Source organism: Anthonomus grandis, chromosome 22, assembly GCF_022605725.1.
Source record: "Anthonomus grandis grandis chromosome 22, icAntGran1.3, whole genome shotgun sequence".
NCBI lineage: Eukaryota > Metazoa > Arthropoda > Insecta > Coleoptera > Curculionidae > Anthonomus > Anthonomus grandis.
Genome location: NC_065567.1, coordinates 24,200,725 through 24,222,105, shown reverse-complemented (window position 1 = coordinate 24,222,105; position 21,381 = coordinate 24,200,725). Strand labels below are relative to the sequence as shown.

Genomic DNA, 21,381 nt, shown 5'->3' with positions numbered 1-21,381 from the left:
TATAATAAAGGGATCGATCTAAACAAATACCAAATATTTATTAAACCAATATATTACTATTTCTTTTCACGTATCGTTTGTTCAGATTTCATTACTTAGGAGTTGCCCCTACCTTTATAACTCGATAGAAGTTGTTTACCGAATTGCCCTTCAGTCTGCTCAAGTAATTTCTACAAACGACCCTATCAAAGAAACTTTAGACTTAAACGGCTTTCAGGATTTACAATTTAATAATACACTTTCTACGGTCTGGATGGACCCCACAAAAAAAGCAACTATTTAATAACTTGAACAGCATTTATTTACTCCAATTAAAAATACAAAATAAACATCAAAACTAATATCACAAATCACTTATTATTGCCACTGAGTTAAAATACATGTCGCCAATAAATAATACTATATTTTGTACAAACAATATTCGAGATGATTCTTAAAATACTAAATTGACTAGCTAACCATCCTTTCAAGCAGTCTCGGGTAGAGCGGGGTTATCTTCTACTTGTCGATTTCTTGACGCTTGTTCGTCCCATAATTGCAGCAGTTCTATGACGGCGGTGTGTCCAAAAGCAAGGGCTTCTTCTAAGGGTGTTCTGCCCCATCGGTCTCTAATGTCATAAGGGACATGACAATGCTTTAGGAGGAATTCCACGCAGTTTATGTGACCTTCCGCTGCTGCTAAGTGGAGGGCTGTACGGCCGTCGTAGTCGGAAAGAGACATGTCCATTCCGTTCAGCATATGCCTGGATTAAAAAATGAATTAAAAGCTCAATTTCCAGATTTATAAATTAATCAATGATAATTGTAATAAGTAGTAAGTAATTCAATTGAATTCAGTAAACCATAAGTAATTCAATTCAATTCAGTTTATTGATGTCAATATAAAGTATTTACATAAGTCAAATTAGGTAAAATATAAAATTCATAACTCTGATGCAGTATTAACTAAAATATACAGACTTAAAATATTACAGTAAAGGAATAAATATTCAACTATCTATAAAATTACGGTTAATTAATCTCTGGAAGCGGTGTGATATGTAGGTTTTTATCAACGATATACCAGAGACACTGAAATTATATTTATTTAATTTAGCAATGAAAATCTTATGGAACACATATTCAAAGGATTTACTTAAATCGCAAAAGTTGGATGACACATACGAACAGTATTTAGTCCCTTTCTGAAGCCAAACTGTAATTCTGCAAAAAGCTCATTAGACTCAAAGAAGCCTGGAACTCTTCAAGCCAGACATTTTTCAAATATCTTTGAAAATATAGATAACGAAGAGATAGGTCTTTAATTAGACACTAGATTTGGTTCACTTTTTTTGATCATTGAAATGAAAACTACAGTTTCCAAAACAATTTTTTTTTACTTTGATCAAACTTACAATGAGATCAAATAGAACCTTACTATTTTTATTCAAATTCAAAACTTCATTAAAAGGGACTGGTTGGAATTCAAACCTCTGGTCTGCATAATTGGTATATCTGGTACATCGTTGACTCAGAAATGCAGTGAAAATCAAGTGAACAAAATGGGAAAACTTCAATATCATTGGCATTCATATAGATGTCGTTAATACAGTAATGTCTTCTCTGTGATTAAGAATAATGTTAGTTAAATGATGTTTTTTCATTGCAATTTGGTAAACTACGTAACAAAACCACAATTCCCAGAAGATCCAAATATAATTGGATAAACTGAAATTAAAATGTCATTCTTAGGAAAGAAAAATATCTGCAATGTCTAGGTACTACATGCAGTACTAGAAACATTAATTAAAATGGTGAAACTGAAAAGATTTTTACAAGGATTTCCTTTTGCAAAATATAATTTTGATAAGAAATAAAGCTACATTTACGTAGAAAAGTGCCCTTTAGTCTGTCGTTTTTGGTCTTGTCATACAGGAACCATAGAGAAGTAGTTTGAGATAGGACAGGATAGAATAGGTTTGATAAGTGCATCGTTCCCAAAATACAGGGTGCTGAAATTTTTTTCAAAAAGTCGAACTTTACCCAATGTATTTAAAACACTTTTAGCGATTCTAATGAGATTTTTGGGTTTTATAGAATCGGTGGTCGGGCCACTTTTTAAACAAAATTGCAGGTGATTTGAGTTCTCCTGGGTCGAACTTGCAGCACATATGGGTTAATTTTTTTGGGAAAAAAAGGTACGCCACTGTTTTGCCTCGAAAAAAATTTTTTTTCCGAATTCTCTTTTAATTTTCCGAATCTGTGTACTGTACTGAATCCACAGCATATTATTTCTTCAATGATCCGAGAAGATATTCATGGTAAACTAAAAGATTCCTTGAAACAGAGCAATTTACATAACCGCCATGTTTATCTATATTAATAATTATTATATATGTATAAAAAACTTTCTTCATATAGTCTGAGATAAGTGACTCAAATAGCTTTGGAATTAGGAAAATTAGACACACAGGCCGATCTATAGGGCCGTTAAATTTTTGCGCTCCGAAGCATCGTTTTCTTGTAAAAATATTAAACTCGTACAAGAGTCCTTTACTCAAAATAAAATAATTGGAACATTGTTAAAATAACTACATCTAAAAAAGAGTACAATTATTCTCGAACAATTTTATATATAAACATTTTTTGTACCTCAAAGACTTTTCTAGTTAAAGGCGAATTTGTCATCCAAGGTACAAAAACTACCAAATTCGAAAATATTGAAACCAAATGGTAATTTTATAATTTTTATTTTTTTAAACATGACTCAAGGAACCATTGGAAATATTTTTATATTTTATAACCCCAAAATAATGAAATTCTTGAGGATTATTTTGAGTTACTTTGAATTTAAAATTTTTATAGTTAGAAAATTTTTGGTTAGGCGACTTCTATTTGCTAACTTTTTAAAAAGGTCTATTAATCTTTTTTAAATATATAAATATGCGAACTTTTCTAGTACCTCAAAAATTCAAATTAAATGCAATTTTGTCATCCAAGGTCCAAGAGACACCGAATTTGTAGATTTTAAAACCAAATTGTGATTTTGTGATGTTTATGTTTTATGAGATATTATTGGTCATAACTTGGAAACCAATTGAAATATTTTGATAATTATTTCACGACGAAATAGTGAAATTCCTGAAGATAAATTTGAGTGCAAAAATGTCACTCTAAATTAAAGATTTGAATAAAAAGGGCTTTTTTGGTTGGACCACTTTTTTCTGCTAATTTTTTCCAATTTCTCAATTCTACTGCAAATATTTTTAAGAAGTAATTGGAATATTTTTAAAAGAATAAGACATCAAAAAAGTCCCATTATTTTTAAACAGTTTTATATAAAAACGTTTTTTAAGCTTCAATAACTTTTTGAATTAGAGGCGATTTTATCAACCAAGGTCCAAGAGCCACCAAATTTCAAGAATTTAAAGCCATAACTTGAGAACCACTGGAAATATTTTTATAATTTTTTCACGACAAAATAGTGAAATTTCGGAGGATGAACATGAAGGTAAAAACTCCATTTTGAGTTAATAAGTTTGATAGTTTTTTGAGTTGATAAGTTTGGTTGGTGCACTTTTATGACTATTAAAACAAACTGTAATTTAAATTGATTTTTTTTTAAACTAACTTAATAAAATAAACTATATTTAATGATAGAGTAACTATTATTAAAATTTTATTAAGGTCTCAAAGTGCTAATCCAATAATTCGTAAGAAATTTAAAAATAAAAGCTGAATTAAGCACCGAAAATTAGTCTTTTTTTAAACATTTCAATACTATATATTTTGGAAACGACGCACTTTCGACCATCTGTGTCCTGAATCTCAAACTACTTCTCTATAGTTCCTGTATATACTATATAGCATTTTTGAGCAGTTGAATGGAGACACCCTATATAAACACATATAAAAAAAATACCTTCTAAGTGCTGGCAAATCCCCAGCTGCAGCTGAAAACAACAGATTCACCACATCCAACCCCTTAGTTTCGAATTTGTGCTTTCTCGGATCAACCTTATTGGGCGCATGCTTCAAATTATCGTATCGATGGAAGTTGAACTTTTTTATAAACTCCTATAAGAACTTCATTAAAATCTCATCTTTATAAACCAGCTGGGTTTACCTCACAAAACTGCACACCCCTACAACTGTTCCCCAAAGCATCCAACGGGGGTGACCAAAGACAAATACCCATAACATTCGGTATAACGACCAACAAAGCTCCACTGACCCCCGATTTTGTTGGCACCCCTACTTTAAAAGCGAATTGGCCAGAATAGTCGTACATCCCGCAACTGTGCATAAGAGATAAAACATCCCTTACGCTCTCTGGTTTTAAAACTTTTTCTTCTGATAATGGGCAAATTCCTCCGTTGGCCAAGGTTGAACCGATGACAGCTAATTGGTCACAAGTTGTTTCTAAAGAGCAACACTAAAAAAAAAATATTGAGTAACTCAGTGATTCTGTTACGAGTCCAATAAGTTAGCCATATTTAAAGGTAATTGCTTTACCTGGAAGTAGAAATCCATGCACTCTTTGAGCTTGCAATTTTCTGGAAAGCACTTATGTTCCCTCATATAGAATCCCAATGCGTAATTTCTATCGGCACATTCGCGCTCCGATAGGAAAACGGCGTTATTAAAGCCCAGGTCCTCATTTCCGGCCAGGCGCTACCGAAACATTTCCATTTTAATCGGAAAAACATACGTGTGAAATAAATTATTACCTCAAAGTAGTTCATGGTAAAATCGAACTTTTCTGCCAAACTCATTTCGGGTCCCACCACGGTTTTCAATAGGGCACAAACCATTATTGCACCGGCGTTTATCATTGGATTATGAGGTTTTTCTATAGACAAAAAACATTCAGTCAAGAAACTTTTAAAGAAAAAGTCACTTACTATTATGATCCAAAATAAGTTCATTGAAGTTTCTTCCACTAGGCTCCTGACCTACATAACGATGAACTACCTCAGACCCCAATAAATCCAAAGCAATCCCATAAGTCAATGGTTTGCTACAGGATTGTATAGTGAAAGGTATAGAAACATCCCCTACTGAAAACCTTTGGCCATCTATGGTACATATGCTCACCCCCCAGTAGTTTGGGCTCATGCGCTTTAATTGAGGGATGTATGAAGCAACCTGAAAAGTTCTTAATAAATATTCCTTAAAAATAAAAAAAAATATTTGTTGTTACTTTTCCGTTTGTATTGTCTTTGCACCTCCAGTAAATTTCTTCGATGCTTTTGCAAAAATCTTGGAATTCCGGTATTATGAACTGGCGCCGAAAAGCTCTTGATATTAGGCCAATATTTGGTGCTATAATACTGAAAGTTGAGATTGGTTATTTACCATAGTATCAAGAAAATATATACGCTATTATTATCAGGTTAAATCTAATTTGGCCCTGTGTAAAGTGTGTTGAAATATTTCAAAAATATAAAAATTTATTTCAGTTGCAAATAAGAAACAAATTATTTTATTTATTCCGGGCACTCCACTGAGAAAAATATCGATTTATTGATATTTAGTGTACGAATTTTAATCACTTTGTCAAACATTACTTTAAAAGCTTTTTAGACTATCCTATTTTTGTTAATAAGACACACATATTTTATTTTTTTCAAGCACTCCAGTGAGAAAAATATTAATATATTAACTTAAAGTGTATGAATATCAATAATTTTTTCAGTAGTTGCTTGAAAAGCCCTTGGACTATCTTAGAAATCAATAATTATAACTTTTTAAACACTAGAAATCAAGATATTCAATTGCCAATAAAAGGCAAATTATTTTATTTCTTCCAGGACTCTAGTGAGAAAATTATCAATATCTTAATTTCTAGTGTTTGGATTTCAATAATTTTTTTAATAGTTGCTTGAAGAGCCCTTGGAGTATCTCTGATATCAATAATTACAAAATTTTAACCACAAAAATATTCAGTTTGCAATAGGAAACAAATTATTTTATTTTTCCAGGCACACTAGTGATAAAAATGCCAGTATCTCGATTTTTAGTGTATGGATTTCAATAATTTTTTAGTGGCTATTTAAAAACCCCTTGCAGTATCCTAGAAATTAATAATTGCAACATTTTAGCCACTAAAAATCAAAATATTCAATTGCCAATAAGAGACAAATTAATTTATTTCTTCCGGGCACTCTAGTGAGAAAAATATCAATATCTTGATTTCTAGTGTATGGATTACAATAATTTTCTTAGTAGTTGGTTGAACAACTCTTGGAGTATCCTAGAAGTCAATAATTACAATATTTTAAATACTATAAATCAAGATATTCCGTTGGCAATAAGACACAAATTATTTTATTTCTTTCAGGTACTCCACTGAGAAAAATAGCAATATCTTGAATTCTAGTGTATGGATTTCAATAATTTTTTAAGTAGTTGCTTTAAAAGCCCTTGAGTATTCTAGAAATCAATAATTACAATATTTTAGCCATTAAAAATCAAGATATTCAGTGGCTAATAAGAGACAAATTATTATATTTTTCCAGGCTCTTTTAAATTAAATAAAAAAAATCATACCAACGTTAATTTCTTCAAAATACTCGTGAACCAAAACATTTGATTAGCACGTGTAATATGATTCAACCTGGTTCAATAAAACGTCACATCACGTTAACGAATTTCTTAATAAATTATTATACTTTGTTACGATTCGATAACCTTTTTTAATAAAAATGTACGTAACCCTCACATGATACGTTAAATTTCTTGACATAGTCTAAAGCTGATAAAAGTTATTTGCTTTTGAATTCGACTTTGTTCCATTTTGCTAAACTATTACCTTTTGAAATCCTTTAAGTTGAGTTTTTGTGTGTCAATCGAATATCCATCGCTGGTTTTGTGCGAGATCATCCTCAGTATGTCTACCATTTCTTTTAGTCTGGGATCGGTCTTACGCAAACCTGTTGCTTTCAAGGCCTGAAATTCAAATTCATTCTCATCAAATATTAACTTAAACGCTCGGATTATATAATAATATAGTTACAAAAAGAGATTTTGCTAACTTGGTTTGTTATAATTTATGGGGACATTAGTCCAAGAGCAAATACATAATTTTTTTGTGTATATGGGTCTATATATAAGCATTAAAAAGATCTTACATTTAGGAACTTCCCAATGGACAAAAGGCCGGTCTCTTCATTTTTGAACATTTCAAACAGAACCTCATCGGTTTGCAGGTTGCCTCCCCTAAAAAGTTTATTTATCAATTTTTAAAATTAACCATTTTGCATCAAAACCTTTATAAAAAAAAAACTTACAAACTTAAATAATTAAGGTCGTGGATAAATGAGTAGCGGCGTCTGTAAGTGTAAAAAATAAAGAAAAATAAAATATAAAAATATATCTTCACTCCGGATATAAGTTACCTTTGCCTATAGTTTTCCCTTTGCAAGTTGACCTTAAAACGTGAAGAAAAACAACATTAAAAACTCGATCAGAAAATCTACTTGAAATTGACTTACGTTTTCGAGCTCATCATCCTTGGATACACCACTGAAATACCGTCCATGTTTAATTGATAAAACCTCCCTAAACTTATCGGAATTTTCGAAAATCTTACGTAAAAACTTCCTTGAAGCGATGGATTTCATTTTGCCGGCAATCGATTTTATTTTGGGAACGAGTAAATGTTATTACGCCGACGCGGATGCGATGATACAACAACGCTTGGTCGATGCAAAGGCGGCAATTGCCAAGTTTCGTCATTACGGTATTGCTGTTATCTTATTAATTAGTTTTCGTATATAACATCTTGATTTCGTAGTCTTATGTTAATGAATCACTAATTTTTTATACGTAGGTATCATCTATATAAAGGCTTGTATAAATAGACTCTTTCTCAAGAGTATGTTTATTTGTTGTGTTGAATTACTCAACCCGGTGTTAAACAAATTGACACGTAGTCCAAGAAAGAAAAACTAACAAATGCCACAATCCCCCCAAAATAAAAACACATGTTGAGTTATAATTTCACTATATTGATATATCAATACATTTTTAGCTACAATAGTAATAATAAAATAGATTTTTAGCTAATACTTTGGTAAAAAAGTCCTAAACCTAAAAGCAATATTTACACATTACAATGGATCCAGTAAAAACAGGACAGAGCAGATTTGTACTTCTATAAATCTCTAAAATGAAAGTGTGTTTATTTTTCTATATTGTACATTAAGTTTGGTTATTGTCAAAAAAACAACTAAATTCATCTAAAAATAGATATGTTTGAGCTGAATCGACGCAGTCTTCCAATTTAGAAACAGTTATTCCCTATCGGTAAATATTGGCAAAAAAAACACTTAAATAACACCTAACGAAATATCACATTGACATTAACAGGCTATGAACAACATTAAAACTTAATTACTAACAGAATAAAGCTGCCTAAAGTATATAATAAATAAATACTAACCTTGCTAAAATTGATTAATCATTAATACATTCTACATCATTTAATGATATGCCAGCAAGCATATAATAATATATAAACTTATGCCATTTTGGAAGGATTTTTTTAAATATTGCACTTGCGGTTTGTAAAAGGTAAATTTAAAAAAATATGGCAATATAACAGTAACTATAAACCTTGATTCAAAAGAACGTGCTCCATAGTATGTTATAGACACAAAAAAGAATCCTTAACCTCTAGTTATTTTATCTGAAACTTTATTAAAAGTAAGTTAATTTTCATTGCTAACCTGAACATTAAAATAATTTACCAATAAATGCATGAAATTCCTTATAACATATTATGGGCACAGCAAAAACCAAATTCGGACAAGAACATTTTTCAACCCTCCTTCTGTAAACCACATTTAACGACAAAAACCTGTTAACTGATATGTTTGGGTTTAGAATAGCCATAAGATAACAGGTACAAAAAATACATTAACAAAGAAACAATTGTCAAACATTTTAGGGACATTTGTATGCTCTATGGGGCTTAAATATCAAATTTAATGGAAACATATTATGTTCAGGCATTTCCTTAAGAAATTAGGACTACCCAGACAGCAGACATCCTCCAATGAATATCCAGTATTTTAAACCAAGTCGAAATATCCATGGATCAATAATGGACATCCTATATGGATAATAATTATGAGCAATCCAACGGACTTCAAAATAACTTTGTCCAATGGAATTCTATTGACTTTTCAAAAAATGCTTTGGAAATTATAATTAGTTTACTTGAGTTCAGTGCATAGATTTTCTTGAGAACTTGTAATGGATTTAAGAACTTATTATTCCCATGGTTTAAAAAAAAAGAAGCTATTGAACAAATAAAAATGAAAAGCCGTTGGAATAATATTCTTAAAAATACCTTACATACCCGGAATTTTATTGTGGAATTAAAATAATGCAACCTCTTTATCAGACTCTTTGGAAGTACAAGAAATATGTTCACATATGCATTTATTTTTATCTATTTTCGACATTTTATTAATAAAAATGCCAATAACAGCAATACGTCCGATAAATTTTTATACTTCTTATACTGCACATGTCATTCACAATCCATATTCTAAGTTCTTCGAAACATAATGTAATTTCTTTTTTTGTAAATAAAGATTTAAAAAACCTCATATAATAATATATTTTGTTAACAATATACTACATGTATTACGGTATTTGGTAACGGAAACAAAAATTAAAGTTGCAAAATTAATTAGTCCCAATGAATAAACTTTAAAGTAAAGCTAGTTGGAGCAAAGCAATTATGAAGAGTTTTTTTGGTGCAAATTGGTAAGTGAAAATGATTATAAGAAATTGTATTATACGAATGAGACAAAGGTTACCTCATCAATTGAATGACTTCATGTAGAAGTCCATTGGACATGCTATATTAAATATCCCTTTACATTGACAAATTATTTGTCTTATTATTCAGTGATCCTCTGGCCGAGTGATGTCACGACTTTTGTGACATATGTATCATCCTATGGATTTTTTGAGCAAATTAATGGATGTCCATTGGACCTTTATATTTCCAAAAAAAGAGGAAACCTTTCATAGGACACATTTGTGCTGCCTGGGTAGAACCCTCAATTATCAATTTAAGCCTCCAAACTAATAAACCACTATCAAAAATACTCATTATCTACATAGGAGTTTCGTTATCAACCTGCATAGCAGCCTGAACAGTATAAGCTGGAGGGCCATTATTCATAAAAGCCATATTTCTCATACTATTCCTCAAATTACTTCGTTTTTGAGGTACTTGAGGTGTAGCATGACTGTGATGGTGATGGTACTGTTTTGTAGGTGAATAGTTAGCCCTGGCACCGTGAAAATTCGAGTAGCTAGATCTAACTGACGCTGGCCTGTTATTGTACAAGTCGTCGAAGTCTTCGTTTAACGAGGTAGTTGACTGTTGGTAAGATGGGTTCGTGTGACCCATGGGTCCTTGCCAATTTTGTGGATTTAATGTACTGGGATTGCCATAATAGTTGTGGTGGTTATGATGAATTGGAGATTCTACAGGGGACTGGCTAGTAGCGCTTTCGTATGCTTGGCACTTTTGCTGCTGTTCTAGAAGTTTTGTAACTGGGTTTTGCATCCTTCTGGAACTTCTTGTGGAAGATCGAGCGTGAGATTGACGTCTACTACTAGTACTGTGTCTCCCTGAAGAACCCCTCTGCATGACGCTCCTTCTTTTAACTCTACGAGGAGTCATTGGTTTTGGTGATGAAGGAGATTGGTCCAAATCATTGTCACTATCCCCATGTCTATCCATTTGTGAGCTGAATTCGATTGAGTATAGTGACATGCTCTGCTTTGATGTTTTACGTGTCGATTTATGTGATGCTGTCGAAATTATTGAATATTTTTTAATTCTGCTAGTAGTTAAATAAGTACATAAAACAATTAAAGTTACGTATGCCATGCCATAGAAAAGGTATTATTAAGCGACTAGCTACCAATTATTAAAGATCATAAGCATTAGAATACAAAGACATTGGGCGTTGTTTAGTCTGCTTGGTAGGGCTACCAAGGGCGTCAAAAGAGTTGCTTCTTCTAACAGCAGGAATTCTAATAGCATCAGCATACACTCTAGTGTTACCCAATTTTTTGGGGCGAAGGAAATTTTGGTTACTTTGCAAATTGCCTAACTCAAATCGTTTCGATTTAGCATGCAAATGTCGAGTGGAATCGTGCAAATTGCCACTGTAGCTCACATACATTGGGTGTAAGAGAAAATTATCAGGACCATCTGCCTTCTCGAAATTAACTGAAAAAGATAAACTAGCGATAGCAAGCACTACTAACAGGGTTTATAGGATAAACCAATCATTTATTGTAGGTTTATCTTATAAATCCAGAAAATATAGGAAAAAATAATATTATTTACAAAGAAAGAATAGAGAGAATATCAACTAACCAAAATATCTACATATAAAAGAAATAGATGACTGTGTGTGATACTGCATTCCCATTCACCAGACTTACCAAATAGTTTGCGGATCAAATCCACCAATGAAATCAACTGCAAGCATATGTTTACTATAGGGGTGTTTTTAGTATGTGTGATGTACATTATTTATAAGTACCTATAATGTATGTGACACTTTATTCACAATGTTGCAAATAAACAGTCACATGCACTGTACTAAAATTACTTTACCAGCACTTTAACCTACTTAATTTACAAGCTGGTTAGTAAGTTGTATATGAGTTTTAATGTTTTATTAAAAAAAAACATTACTTACAAGTATCATCTTCTTCTAAGAATGTCCTGCTTAAACATGTTCCAATGATGCAACTAAATACCTGAAATTCATATTTATACTATCAGAGGTTAATGATTGCTATAAACTTACAGTTAAAACAACTTGAAGCCCTGACTGAAACACTTCGATATGTACATAATCAATCAGGCAGCCGTCATATTTGGATTCTTCGACATTAACCACTTTACAGCCAGGGCCATTTTTTTTCCACCAACTGTCACTCTTATAGTCTAGTTTGAGCACTTTATTGGTCTAAAATGTAGTTTTATAGCAAAATATAATTGTGAGCATTTTATATTGTAAACTTTACCTCATGGTCCAGTCCAGCTACATTTAAATAAAGGCATATGAGGAATATGTTCCATGCAATCCAAGCTAGCTGCCATAACAGGTACTATATTGAGAAAAAAACATTAGGCATTAAAATTGTAAGATATACATCTCTGATTCTTAGGGGTCATTAATACTGAAGAAAAAATGTTTTTTATTAATTCAACAATAAGTTTTTTTAAAAATGATTTAGTCGACAGAAGACAGGCTGTAATTTTAGATGGTAAAAAGTGAAAGTATATTAATGTGAAGCAGTGAGAGCCACAAGACTCAGTATTGGGTTGAATTTTATATTCTCTTTATACATTTTCATTGCCAAATTTACTTACAATGTAAAGTTCAACAGTATGCAAATGATACCTAGCTGTATTTGTCTTTTTTTGGCACCATAAACAAAAAAAATGTAAGTGAATTCTTTAATCAGAAGCTTGATATAATAAGGTAGACCAATTTTCTAGGATACACTGCCATCGACTTAACGCAAAGAAAATTATGGGGATGTTATTTTGTAAGCAGGGGTACAGGAATCACTTTGATAGAGTTGAATTTTAGTATGAATAGAACAAAGCTTGAGTTTGGTGATGAGGTAAAAAATTTAGGATTAACCTTTGACTATCAACTGAGTTTTGATAAGGTATAAATAAGATTTATTGTACAATAATACAAACATTTTCAGAACACTTTTTAAAAAAATAATAATGTGTGTGTGATCTGTGAATCTATGGTATTATCAGTGTTTAATTATTGTGATATAGTATGGCCCTAGAATTGCTGCAACAGCAGAGAATTCAAAAAGTACAATCCATTAATTCATAAGCTTAAAATGGTCAACTGGTTAAATATGGCTGGCCAAAGAAAATTACATTGTGCATGTTTACATAATAAATAAAGGATCATCTTCACATTTATCTTTATAAGAATATTAAATTTCAAGATGTTGATAGCCTAAAATATGTTTTAAGGGTACTTTGATTCCACCTGTATATATTGGCAATGTATTAATGATCATTTACATATCTCTCTGTATAATTGATTGATTGATTTTAGAATTAGTTGTGGATCATGTGCTTGTTTGTATTTATTAAATATGTTTAAAGTACATTATTATTTCATATATGTATATCTTACTTTATATTGTATTCTGTTTTTGATTTTATATATATTTTGCTAAATTGTCAGAATTTATTGGTTCCCTTTGTGTGCTGATTATCCAAAGGTTAAATGGATGCACATGCAAGGGAGCAAATTTTGCCTTTTTGAAAAATTTATGTTTAGGATGCTGAACTAAAAATAATAAAGGTCCATTTTTGAATAAAGTATATTAATATGGTGTACTGTAATCTGTAAAACAAATTGTTTTTTAGAACTTTTGAAACATTTCTCCTGATACCCTATTTTTCCAATAATTACAACAATTTTTATAGCATTTTTAATTTGTTTAAGTTCTAAGTAAACAAACTTGAAATGATGACTGGGAGTATGGGTACAATAATCTTATTCATTCAAAAATTGATAAGTAAGCTGACTCACCGATATTATATACTTTGGCCTATACTGGTAAGCCCCAAAGAATCCAAATATGGTAAATATGATTTGCAGGAAGTTTACCAGCAGTGATATCCAAAGAAACCCGAGAAAGTCAAAGACTTGTCTCTCAACAACTGTTACCTAAAAATCCAAATTGCTTTATTTCATGTTAAAGAATTTTATAGATTATTTACTTACCAGCTGCAGTACACATAAGGTAAGAAATAGGTGTCTACGCTTACAAAATCCCATTGCAATGCAAGAATATATGCAATTTTACTTCCTATTTTCTAATATTAGATTTGAGGTCGTAATCATTGTACTCCTATCAGCACAGTCTTTGTCCAATATAACATCTTTAAGATGAGTGAGCAAATAACACTTAATTAGGCACAATTAAACATTTGTATTTTTTTTTAGTATAAATTAAACAAGTTTAAAATCCCCTTTGTGTACCTTTTTTGCTTGGAATTTGCAAATCAAAATCTATTTGACATTCCATACGTCAACGCCATGGAATGTGTTCATGCGTAATGCATAGCAGGTTCATAAATGCTGCAGGTGTCTGCTAGAGGGAGTCTGTGTAGGCGGTTATTAGTTCTATTAGTCCGGTCAAATGAGAGTTTAATCCACTACAAATTGTTTTTTGAAAAAAAACTGGGAAAATTACTTAAAAATTTGTACAATAAAACATATTTTTTATTGGAGTATTTATTTTCCTTTTTCACGTTCAATTTGAAGAATTTTTGGAGGTTTGTGGGATCCAATAGGAGGTTCAGATTCGAAATAAAATTTCCTATAACCTCTGGCCCTGAGATTGCTAATCTATAATATAATCTTCGATTATTTTTCTAAAATGTATAGCCAGAGAGCTTGTCCACTTCCCAATCAACCAGTTTTTGGCAATTTGCGTCCAACGGAATTATATATCTCAATATCTGATATCTAGAGACAGTTCAGCCTTCTATTATCACAGCCTCTACCATTACCCTTTTCTTCAGAAATTTAATATGAAAGTATGCTTTTATTGCTTTTTTTTCATAATAAAATAAAACAATGATTATTATCTTACAGTTTGGATTTTTGCTTAATTCAGATACAAATGACGTTATGTTTTAAATAGTCAGTTAAATAAAAGGCCTCCTAAATAAAGGTGACAAATGTGATGCGGTATTCTTTGACCTAGCCAAGGCCTTTGATACAGTACCGCATCAAACATTGCTTGATGTACTTGAACTGAATGGCACCAGAAGTTTTGCCTATAAAATATTTAAAGACTAGTTCACGGAAAGCAAACAAATACTAAATATGAACAATATATTTAGTGACACAATTACTATTGAAATTTCACAACGCATGTACAACATTCTTGGGCCCATTTTTATTTATACTAAAATTACCGAAATAGATGAAAGAATAATTTTTTATACAGATAACACAGTATGTCTATTAGTGCAGACACTTGGAAAGCTGTGAAAGAAAAATCAGAGAGAGGACTAGCAAAAATCAAAATTTGGTGGATCAAAATAAACTACATATTTCCAAACATTGATAAAACCACTTTTATTGCTTTTTCACTAAATAATTCAAATAGGCTAGATTAAAAATAGTAATCGTAGCGTATTTGTTTTGATATAAAGGAGGTAGATGAAGTAACCTACTTATAGGAGCATGAATTGATAAGAACCTAAGTGGCATGATTAACATGTGGCTCTCAGTAAAAGGTTATGATGCTTTATTCATTAATTTTATGAGCTGAGAAAATGTCTAAATAATAAACAATTTTTGATGATCTACAAAACATTGGTTGAATCAATAATTAGATGTGGTATTCTTGTTTGAAGAATGTGTCTAATGCAAAATTATGTATTCAGGATCATATTTAGAAAGAATAGATTTTTCCCAATGAACGCTTATATTGTGACAACTCAATTGTTTATTTTTATGCAGGTTTTATTAGAAAAAGAGTCACTCACAAGACCATGAAGAAATTTAAATGTACCCCTTCATGACACAACAGCAAGTCAGATTTGCAATTTATTATAGTGACAAAACTAATGAATATGTTTCCAATTTTAATTAGAAATATCAAAAACCATAACATGTTTTCAATTAAGATTAAACAGTATTTAATAATAAAGTTAAAAGTATAGAATATTAGCGTTGATTGAATATTTATAAAATTAATTATAATAAATATTCAATCAACGATATTAGTGTTACTGCTGTTGTGCTCATGCATCATAATTATTGTTTTTACTTGTATAAGCGATTTTTATTATATATAAGTTAGCATCTATTCATGGGTGTCATATTTAAATATATATATATATAGTAATTTTTTATACCTGTTTTAGTACTAAATTATAGTGACACATACAGGATTTTGTTTTCCTATGTAAATGCAACCATTCCTATTTACTAATGCATGTACATACATACATACATTTATATTAGCAGGATTCTAAATAAATAAAAAAATGGATAAATTTAATTGTAATTTATTAAACCCAAAGAACGGTACAAAATTTGACTAATAACTAGTTTTTAACCAAGTCACAACCACTAATGAAAATTACTAAGTAATTTTCTAAATAACTAAACAAAACTAAGAAATTCTAACTGAACAAAAACTTTCTAATTCTAAAGTGAACAAACTGACAGTAAGCAAAGGAATACATTTATAATTTAAATGTAAGAAGAACCACCCTCCTCGTCTCCTCCGTACCGCATGAACCGGCGTCCTGGCGGCATCTCCTCGTCGTCGTCACTTCCGGAGAAGTCTGCGCGGCCGTCACGGCGACCGCGGTTTTGCAGGCCACTTGGACCTGGCTGGGGGTTGTTGGGGTCCTCGCGTGCAGGCGGCACAATGGCCCCTAGAAGACAACACGATTTTAATGGAAAATTCATAGACAACTAAAGCGTTTAAAAGCTTCTCGATTAGTCCTACTCCCATAGCAATTGAATCCAGAACGAGTTTAGAAGAAATAATCTAGGTGGATGTGAACAACTTACCAGTCAACACGTAAATGCTGACCATGTGGGAGAGCGCACTGCCGGTCACCCCTTCGAAAGCCTCCGTCATTTCAAGTTGGGGGATGAGCGAGTCCCTCAGGAATTCGGCGCGCTCCCTGATCTGGCGCCTCTCCCTGATTTGCGCCAACCGCTAGAATTAAAAATATGGTAAACAAGTACTTCTATATAAGACATATCTTAGAATCTGCAGGGTTTTGTTGAAGTTTAATTTTGCTGCAGTTTGATTGTTTTTTTAGTTATTTCTGATCAAAAAAACGCCCCATCCAAAACTACCCTTCTCAAGAAACCCTGTTTATTAATGTAAAAAAATCATAAAAATAACTTAAATGGTTTCCAAATTATGCCCGAAATGTTGTCAAATGAATAAGAACCTTCATGTTACAGTATGCGATTTAAAAGTTCTGAATTTGATGGCACTTGGACCTTGGTTGACAAAATTGGCTGTAATTCAGAGAAATTTTGAGGCAAAAAACTTGTTTGTATATTATATTATTTGGAAAGAGATGCCCTTTGTTTGTTTAAAATTCTTTAAAGAATTTTCTATTTATTTCCTGAAATATTTACAAGTGAAATTTGTAAAAAAAAAAATTGGTAAAAAAAGGCCTTAACCAAAACTGCCTTAACTACCCAAAACCTTAACCTAGAACTACGATTTTACCCTCAAGTTCATTCTCAGGAACTTCTATTTATGAATGAAAAAAATCATGACAATAACAAGTGGTTCCCAAATCATGTCCAATAATGTATAAAAATCTAGATGATGCAATACGAGTTCCAACATTTTTATTGTATTTTTGTTAAATAGCCTGATCCTTTTATGATTGTATACATTGACATTTTTGTTTTATTTCATTTAATTTAAAGCTTGTTCTTACACAACTATTGTTAAATGCAATTATATAATATTTATTTAAAGCATAGATATTGTATTACATACTGTTGAAATTATTTCTATTGTAATAGTAGAATACTTTAATAAAGTTGAATATTTAAATACTGATTTTTTTTAACCTTTTTTATTTTTAAATCAATCGATTGATAACAATTTTAATTATTTTTCACAAAACCTTATTAATTTTATTTCACACAATTCACTGAATTTTCTTAATGGCAAAAATGCCTGGACTAGTTCTATCTAACAATGAATGAACCCTACAGAATATAGACTTTTGTGATACTGTATATGTCAAGTTTTGAAAACTGACGTGTGTCAAAATGTCCAAATGGTGGATTGTGTTTATTATGTATTATTATAAGTAAATTATTTGTTTCTTTATCCAGGAATTTCAGGTACTTTTCAGCTTATTTTCAGCAAATCTCAAAACCAGATATTTATTCAAATTCGTATTGGTAAGAAATATGCAAAGCATTTGTACAAGGTAGAAGTCACAATATATATTTAAACTGTATTAGTGTAGTGTCCAATTTTAAGAAAGCTTAAAACTGGACACTACACTAATACAGTACAACTTAATTTTTTTTAATCAAGCATTTAAAACATAATAACCAAGACATATAAAAGATCATGAAGACATAATACAACAGAGTCCTAATACTCATATGCCATAGTGATAGGTTCCATTCCTGGCAGAGGAACCTCTTAAGAACTATGGAGCCAATGAAAACTAATATGGATCTGGTATAAATATACTCATGGAAAAGAGCTTTGTGTTTATCCATACATAGAGCTGAGACTCTACTATGAGAACACAGGGCAACATCAACAACCCTAGCGGAACAAAAATCTGACGGCAATCATTCCTGTATCCCAGAATTCTAACAGAGATCATTTTTATGGCAAAATAATTTTGATAGGCTGTAAGTAAAAATGTGCTGCTTAGATATGAAAGTTTATTTCAAATAGTGTTCGATATATACAGTGGGTCCAAATAAAACTTATTGTAAACATAAAATAAACAAACTCCAATATTGAATTTGAATCAAACTCTCGCCTTAAAAGCATCAATATAAAAAAAGGTTATGCTGCCTCAAAGAGTCAAATTAAAAGAAAAAACTTTCCTTCGGTCAATCAATAAATTTTATTTATGCAGGTGAAGAGCTTTCAATCAAATATCAGCAGCACAGAAATGACATTCAAATACTTTGAGGAAATTATATAACAAAATATGTTCCAGGGTGTTTGACAATAGACAAGAGACGAATCAGTGTTGGGCGAGACAGTTTAGCCTTAATAAAAAATAAAACGATTGCTTAAAATATGAGTCTTCTTCACATTCTGTAAACATTGTAACCCAGAAATAAAATAAATAGCAGGTAAGAGAACCTGTAACCCCAACAGTAGCATACAAATTCCAAAGTTGCTATGATCATAATTTCTTACAAGCTAAATAATTTAAAAAATACAAAGGCACATTGCTTATTAAAGCAGACAATATTAACACCAAAAATATACAGGTATGGAATTACTGAATCAACTTACCCTTGAGCGGCGGAGCAGCTGCCTGTCGATTTCCACATCCGCTGGCAAATCGAACTCAGACCCCCACCCTCCGAGTGTAGGGGCACTGTCTGTGGCGCGTAGGACATTCCTATGGTGTCTGCCTCCTGCGCGGTGCTTTGGAACCCTTCGCTGTGTGGAACACCTCCTGACCCTCATCGCTTGCAGTAGAAGAGTGTCCGATGCACTCTTAACTGCTGCCTGTAGAACCCTTGCCATCGTAACTCCTAGATCACCACGGAAGTACATCTCTCTAATAAGAGTGCGACGGACGTACCGCAACTTCGTCCCGTGGTCAGGGAGGTTTTGAACGACCCGACTGTAAAATGAGAAAAGGAAGAAATTGTACCAGGAAGGTTTTACTTGGATATTTAAGTCAATAGTATTGATTTATTCTAGAACATTCCAGGGGACGCCAAGTACCGATACATTGATAAAATAAACCTGAAAGTATTTTGTTACATTGTAATTCCCCCAAGGAATGAAAGAAACGCTCAGGAAATACAATGAATAATCAGAACAAAAAACTAAAGCTTGCATTGGAGCTAGACGGGAGACGCCTCACCCAAGCCAACCCACGCCGCCGCCATTTTGGCCATATTTTCTCCATTTCCCATGAAAAAAATTATGAAACCCAATAAAATCATTAAAATGTATATTGAAAAATTAATACAAGTGGCTTAGCATTATGCAGTAACTAACAAAAAGCAATAAAAGCAACCCCCGCACTTTATAAAATGGCTTCCAACCCCGTTGAACAAAACGACGCTACTTACCTTTGTGCCAACAATCGCGAGATTCTACTGTAATATTCGCACAGAACTTCGGTGCTATGCTTTGTGACATCGATCACAAAACACATTTCGCTGTTTTAACCGCCATTTCTTTCCTAAATTTTAGAAAAATCCAAAATTTGAGAAGGAAACGCGGACACCGAAAATGTTCTGTCCGCACTCTTCGAAGGCCGCAAGCGAAAAGGAAAGCGGAAAGTGCAAATGGCGTTACTGCGGCCACTCGGCGTCGTTCGTGTATCCGCCGACCAATAGGAGCGTTCCATCTAGATCGGTAATATAGATCCCATTATTTCCTTTAGGGCTTAATTACAGCATGCGCCATGATATTATGCGCATATGGCCAAAAAACCGTTAGTTTTTTGTACTAAAAGCGGATATTACTTTGAAAAAAATCTTAAATCATATTTGCTGAAGAGGATCTTGGCGGGAAAAGGGAGTATATACTAAGATTTATGAAAAATGATTAAAGAGACTTGACAACACTGTTCAAATTTCAAATATCTGCACCGGAAGTGCGTAACCTATAATATTTTAAGTATAGTTTTTATTGGACAGAGGGCGCACTATTACTAAAATGAACTTCTTGAATGACAAACCCGCCATTATTTAAAAGAAAAATAAGGCTTCTTTTTTATAATAAATTTTAGCATGTTTATTTTAGGTAAATTAATATATATTATGTGAGTTAAACAATCATTTCTTGATATAAAGGCCTATTTTTTAGGGAAAAATCGTTTTAAATAGAAGGCCTGCATTGATCTCGAAGGCCAACATCTAAGGTCTCAGCTAGATTTTTAATGCCATAAGAGGACTAAAATACTCAAAACCAACTAAAAACTACATTTTTTATTGGTAAGATTTACAATAATTAATTTATTACTAATTAGTATCACTCATATGTAGCTTTGCAAATGTAGAAAATCCCAGACCCCCAGGGTAAGGAACTTAGAACATTGAATACATTCAAGGCATTCAATGTTCTAAGGTAGAGAATATAAAAAATAACATTTGTTTGTTTGTATAATGCTATAACCATAAGTTTAAATTAAATACTAAAATCTTGTTGCAACAACTAAATATGCTCTTCTCCATAAAGTGAAAAGCCAAAAAACATTAATATGCAAGGGAAAACCTTATCGAGGATGGCTGCCCAAGCTACCTCATGTGAGCTATTTTATGTGTAAGCTTGGTTTTCTTTAAAACAAAACATATTTTAATAAATGTTGTTCTACTCTTCTAAACAAAGATATTATATAAAATGCAAAAATCCCAATTAGGAAAATCTAATCTGGACCACTCTTTAGATTTTTTTTACAAATCAGTAGTGTGTTTCTAATGTTTTTGGTACAATATTTTATGACATAATAATATTCCTTTATTCTGTCAATCCTTCCATATTAAAAATCTATATAATAAAAAGAAACATAAATAAAAAATACACAACCGTTAACAATTTAATATTCTCCATTTATTCATTTTTAGCCAAATAACT

The 21,381-nt window shown here is 31.8% G+C and overlaps 3 protein-coding genes across 4 annotated transcripts; all 3 read right to left on the bottom strand.

Annotated features, from left to right (window-relative positions):
* Positions 1-278: 278 nt before the first annotated feature.
* Positions 279-7,781, bottom strand: LOC126748671 (glutaminase kidney isoform, mitochondrial). Of its 2 annotated transcripts, XM_050458046.1 has the most exons (12): positions 7,476-7,780; positions 7,380-7,411; positions 7,272-7,313; positions 7,113-7,200; positions 6,794-6,930; positions 5,183-5,312; positions 4,884-5,127; positions 4,710-4,831; positions 4,495-4,653; positions 4,106-4,414; positions 3,902-4,056; positions 279-743 (listed from the first exon to the last, which is right to left on the bottom strand). In XM_050458046.1, exons 1-12 carry the CDS (start codon positions 7,602-7,604, stop codon positions 467-469), a joined length of 1,824 nt encoding a protein of 607 aa, XP_050314003.1. In that variant the 5' UTR covers positions 7,605-7,780; the 3' UTR covers positions 279-466. The 2 variants fall into 2 exon arrangements, with proteins under 2 accessions (XP_050314003.1, XP_050314004.1); XM_050458047.1 differs by lacking the exon at positions 7,272-7,313 and having other exon boundaries at positions 7,476-7,781.
* Positions 7,782-7,970: 189 nt separating this feature from the next.
* Positions 7,971-14,118, bottom strand: LOC126748672 (sodium/potassium-transporting ATPase subunit beta-1-interacting protein). Its single transcript, XM_050458048.1, has 6 exons — positions 13,800-14,118; positions 13,605-13,742; positions 12,055-12,138; positions 11,835-11,996; positions 11,724-11,784; positions 7,971-10,821 (listed from the first exon to the last, which is right to left on the bottom strand). Exons 1-6 carry the CDS (start codon positions 13,851-13,853, stop codon positions 10,115-10,117), a joined length of 1,206 nt encoding a protein of 401 aa, XP_050314005.1. The 5' UTR covers positions 13,854-14,118; the 3' UTR covers positions 7,971-10,114.
* Positions 14,119-16,086: 1,968 nt separating this feature from the next.
* LOC126748686 (uncharacterized) lies at positions 16,087-20,087 on the bottom strand. The gene is made up of 4 exons (XM_050458064.1): positions 19,872-20,087; positions 19,078-19,414; positions 16,617-16,767; positions 16,087-16,477 (listed from the first exon to the last, which is right to left on the bottom strand). Exons 1-4 carry the CDS (start codon positions 19,955-19,957, stop codon positions 16,290-16,292), a joined length of 762 nt encoding a protein of 253 aa, XP_050314021.1. The 5' UTR covers positions 19,958-20,087; the 3' UTR covers positions 16,087-16,289.
* Positions 20,088-21,381: the final 1,294 nt, after the last annotated feature.

Coding starts and splice junctions, on each gene's coding strand:
- LOC126748671 (XM_050458046.1), bottom strand. CDS start 7,604: ATGAAATCCATCGCTTCAAGGAAGTTTTTACGTAAGATTTTCGAAAAT. Junction 7,412..7,475: donor AGGATGATGAGCTCGAAAAC/GTAAGTCAATTT, acceptor TCACGTTTTAAG/GTCAACTTGCAAAGGGAAAA. Junction 4,415..4,494: donor GCATGGATTTCTACTTCCAG/GTAAAGCAATTA, acceptor TTTTTTTTTTAG/TGTTGCTCTTTAGAAACAAC.
- LOC126748672 (XM_050458048.1), bottom strand. CDS start 13,853: ATGGGATTTTGTAAGCGTAGACACCTATTTCTTACCTTATGTGTACTG. Junction 12,139..13,604: donor GGCCAAAGTATATAATATCG/GTGAGTCAGCTT, acceptor TTCTCAATATAG/TACCTGTTATGGCAGCTAGC. Junction 10,822..11,723: donor CTTAGAAGAAGATGATACTT/GTAAGTAATGTT, acceptor TAATTTCGACAG/CATCACATAAATCGACACGT.
- LOC126748686 (XM_050458064.1), bottom strand. CDS start 19,957: ATGTGTTTTGTGATCGATGTCACAAAGCATAGCACCGAAGTTCTGTGC. Junction 19,415..19,871: donor TCGCGATTGTTGGCACAAAG/GTAAGTAGCGTC, acceptor CTCATTTTACAG/TCGGGTCGTTCAAAACCTCC. Junction 16,478..16,616: donor CAGCATTTACGTGTTGACTG/GTAAGTTGTTCA, acceptor GTTGTCTTCTAG/GGGCCATTGTGCCGCCTGCA.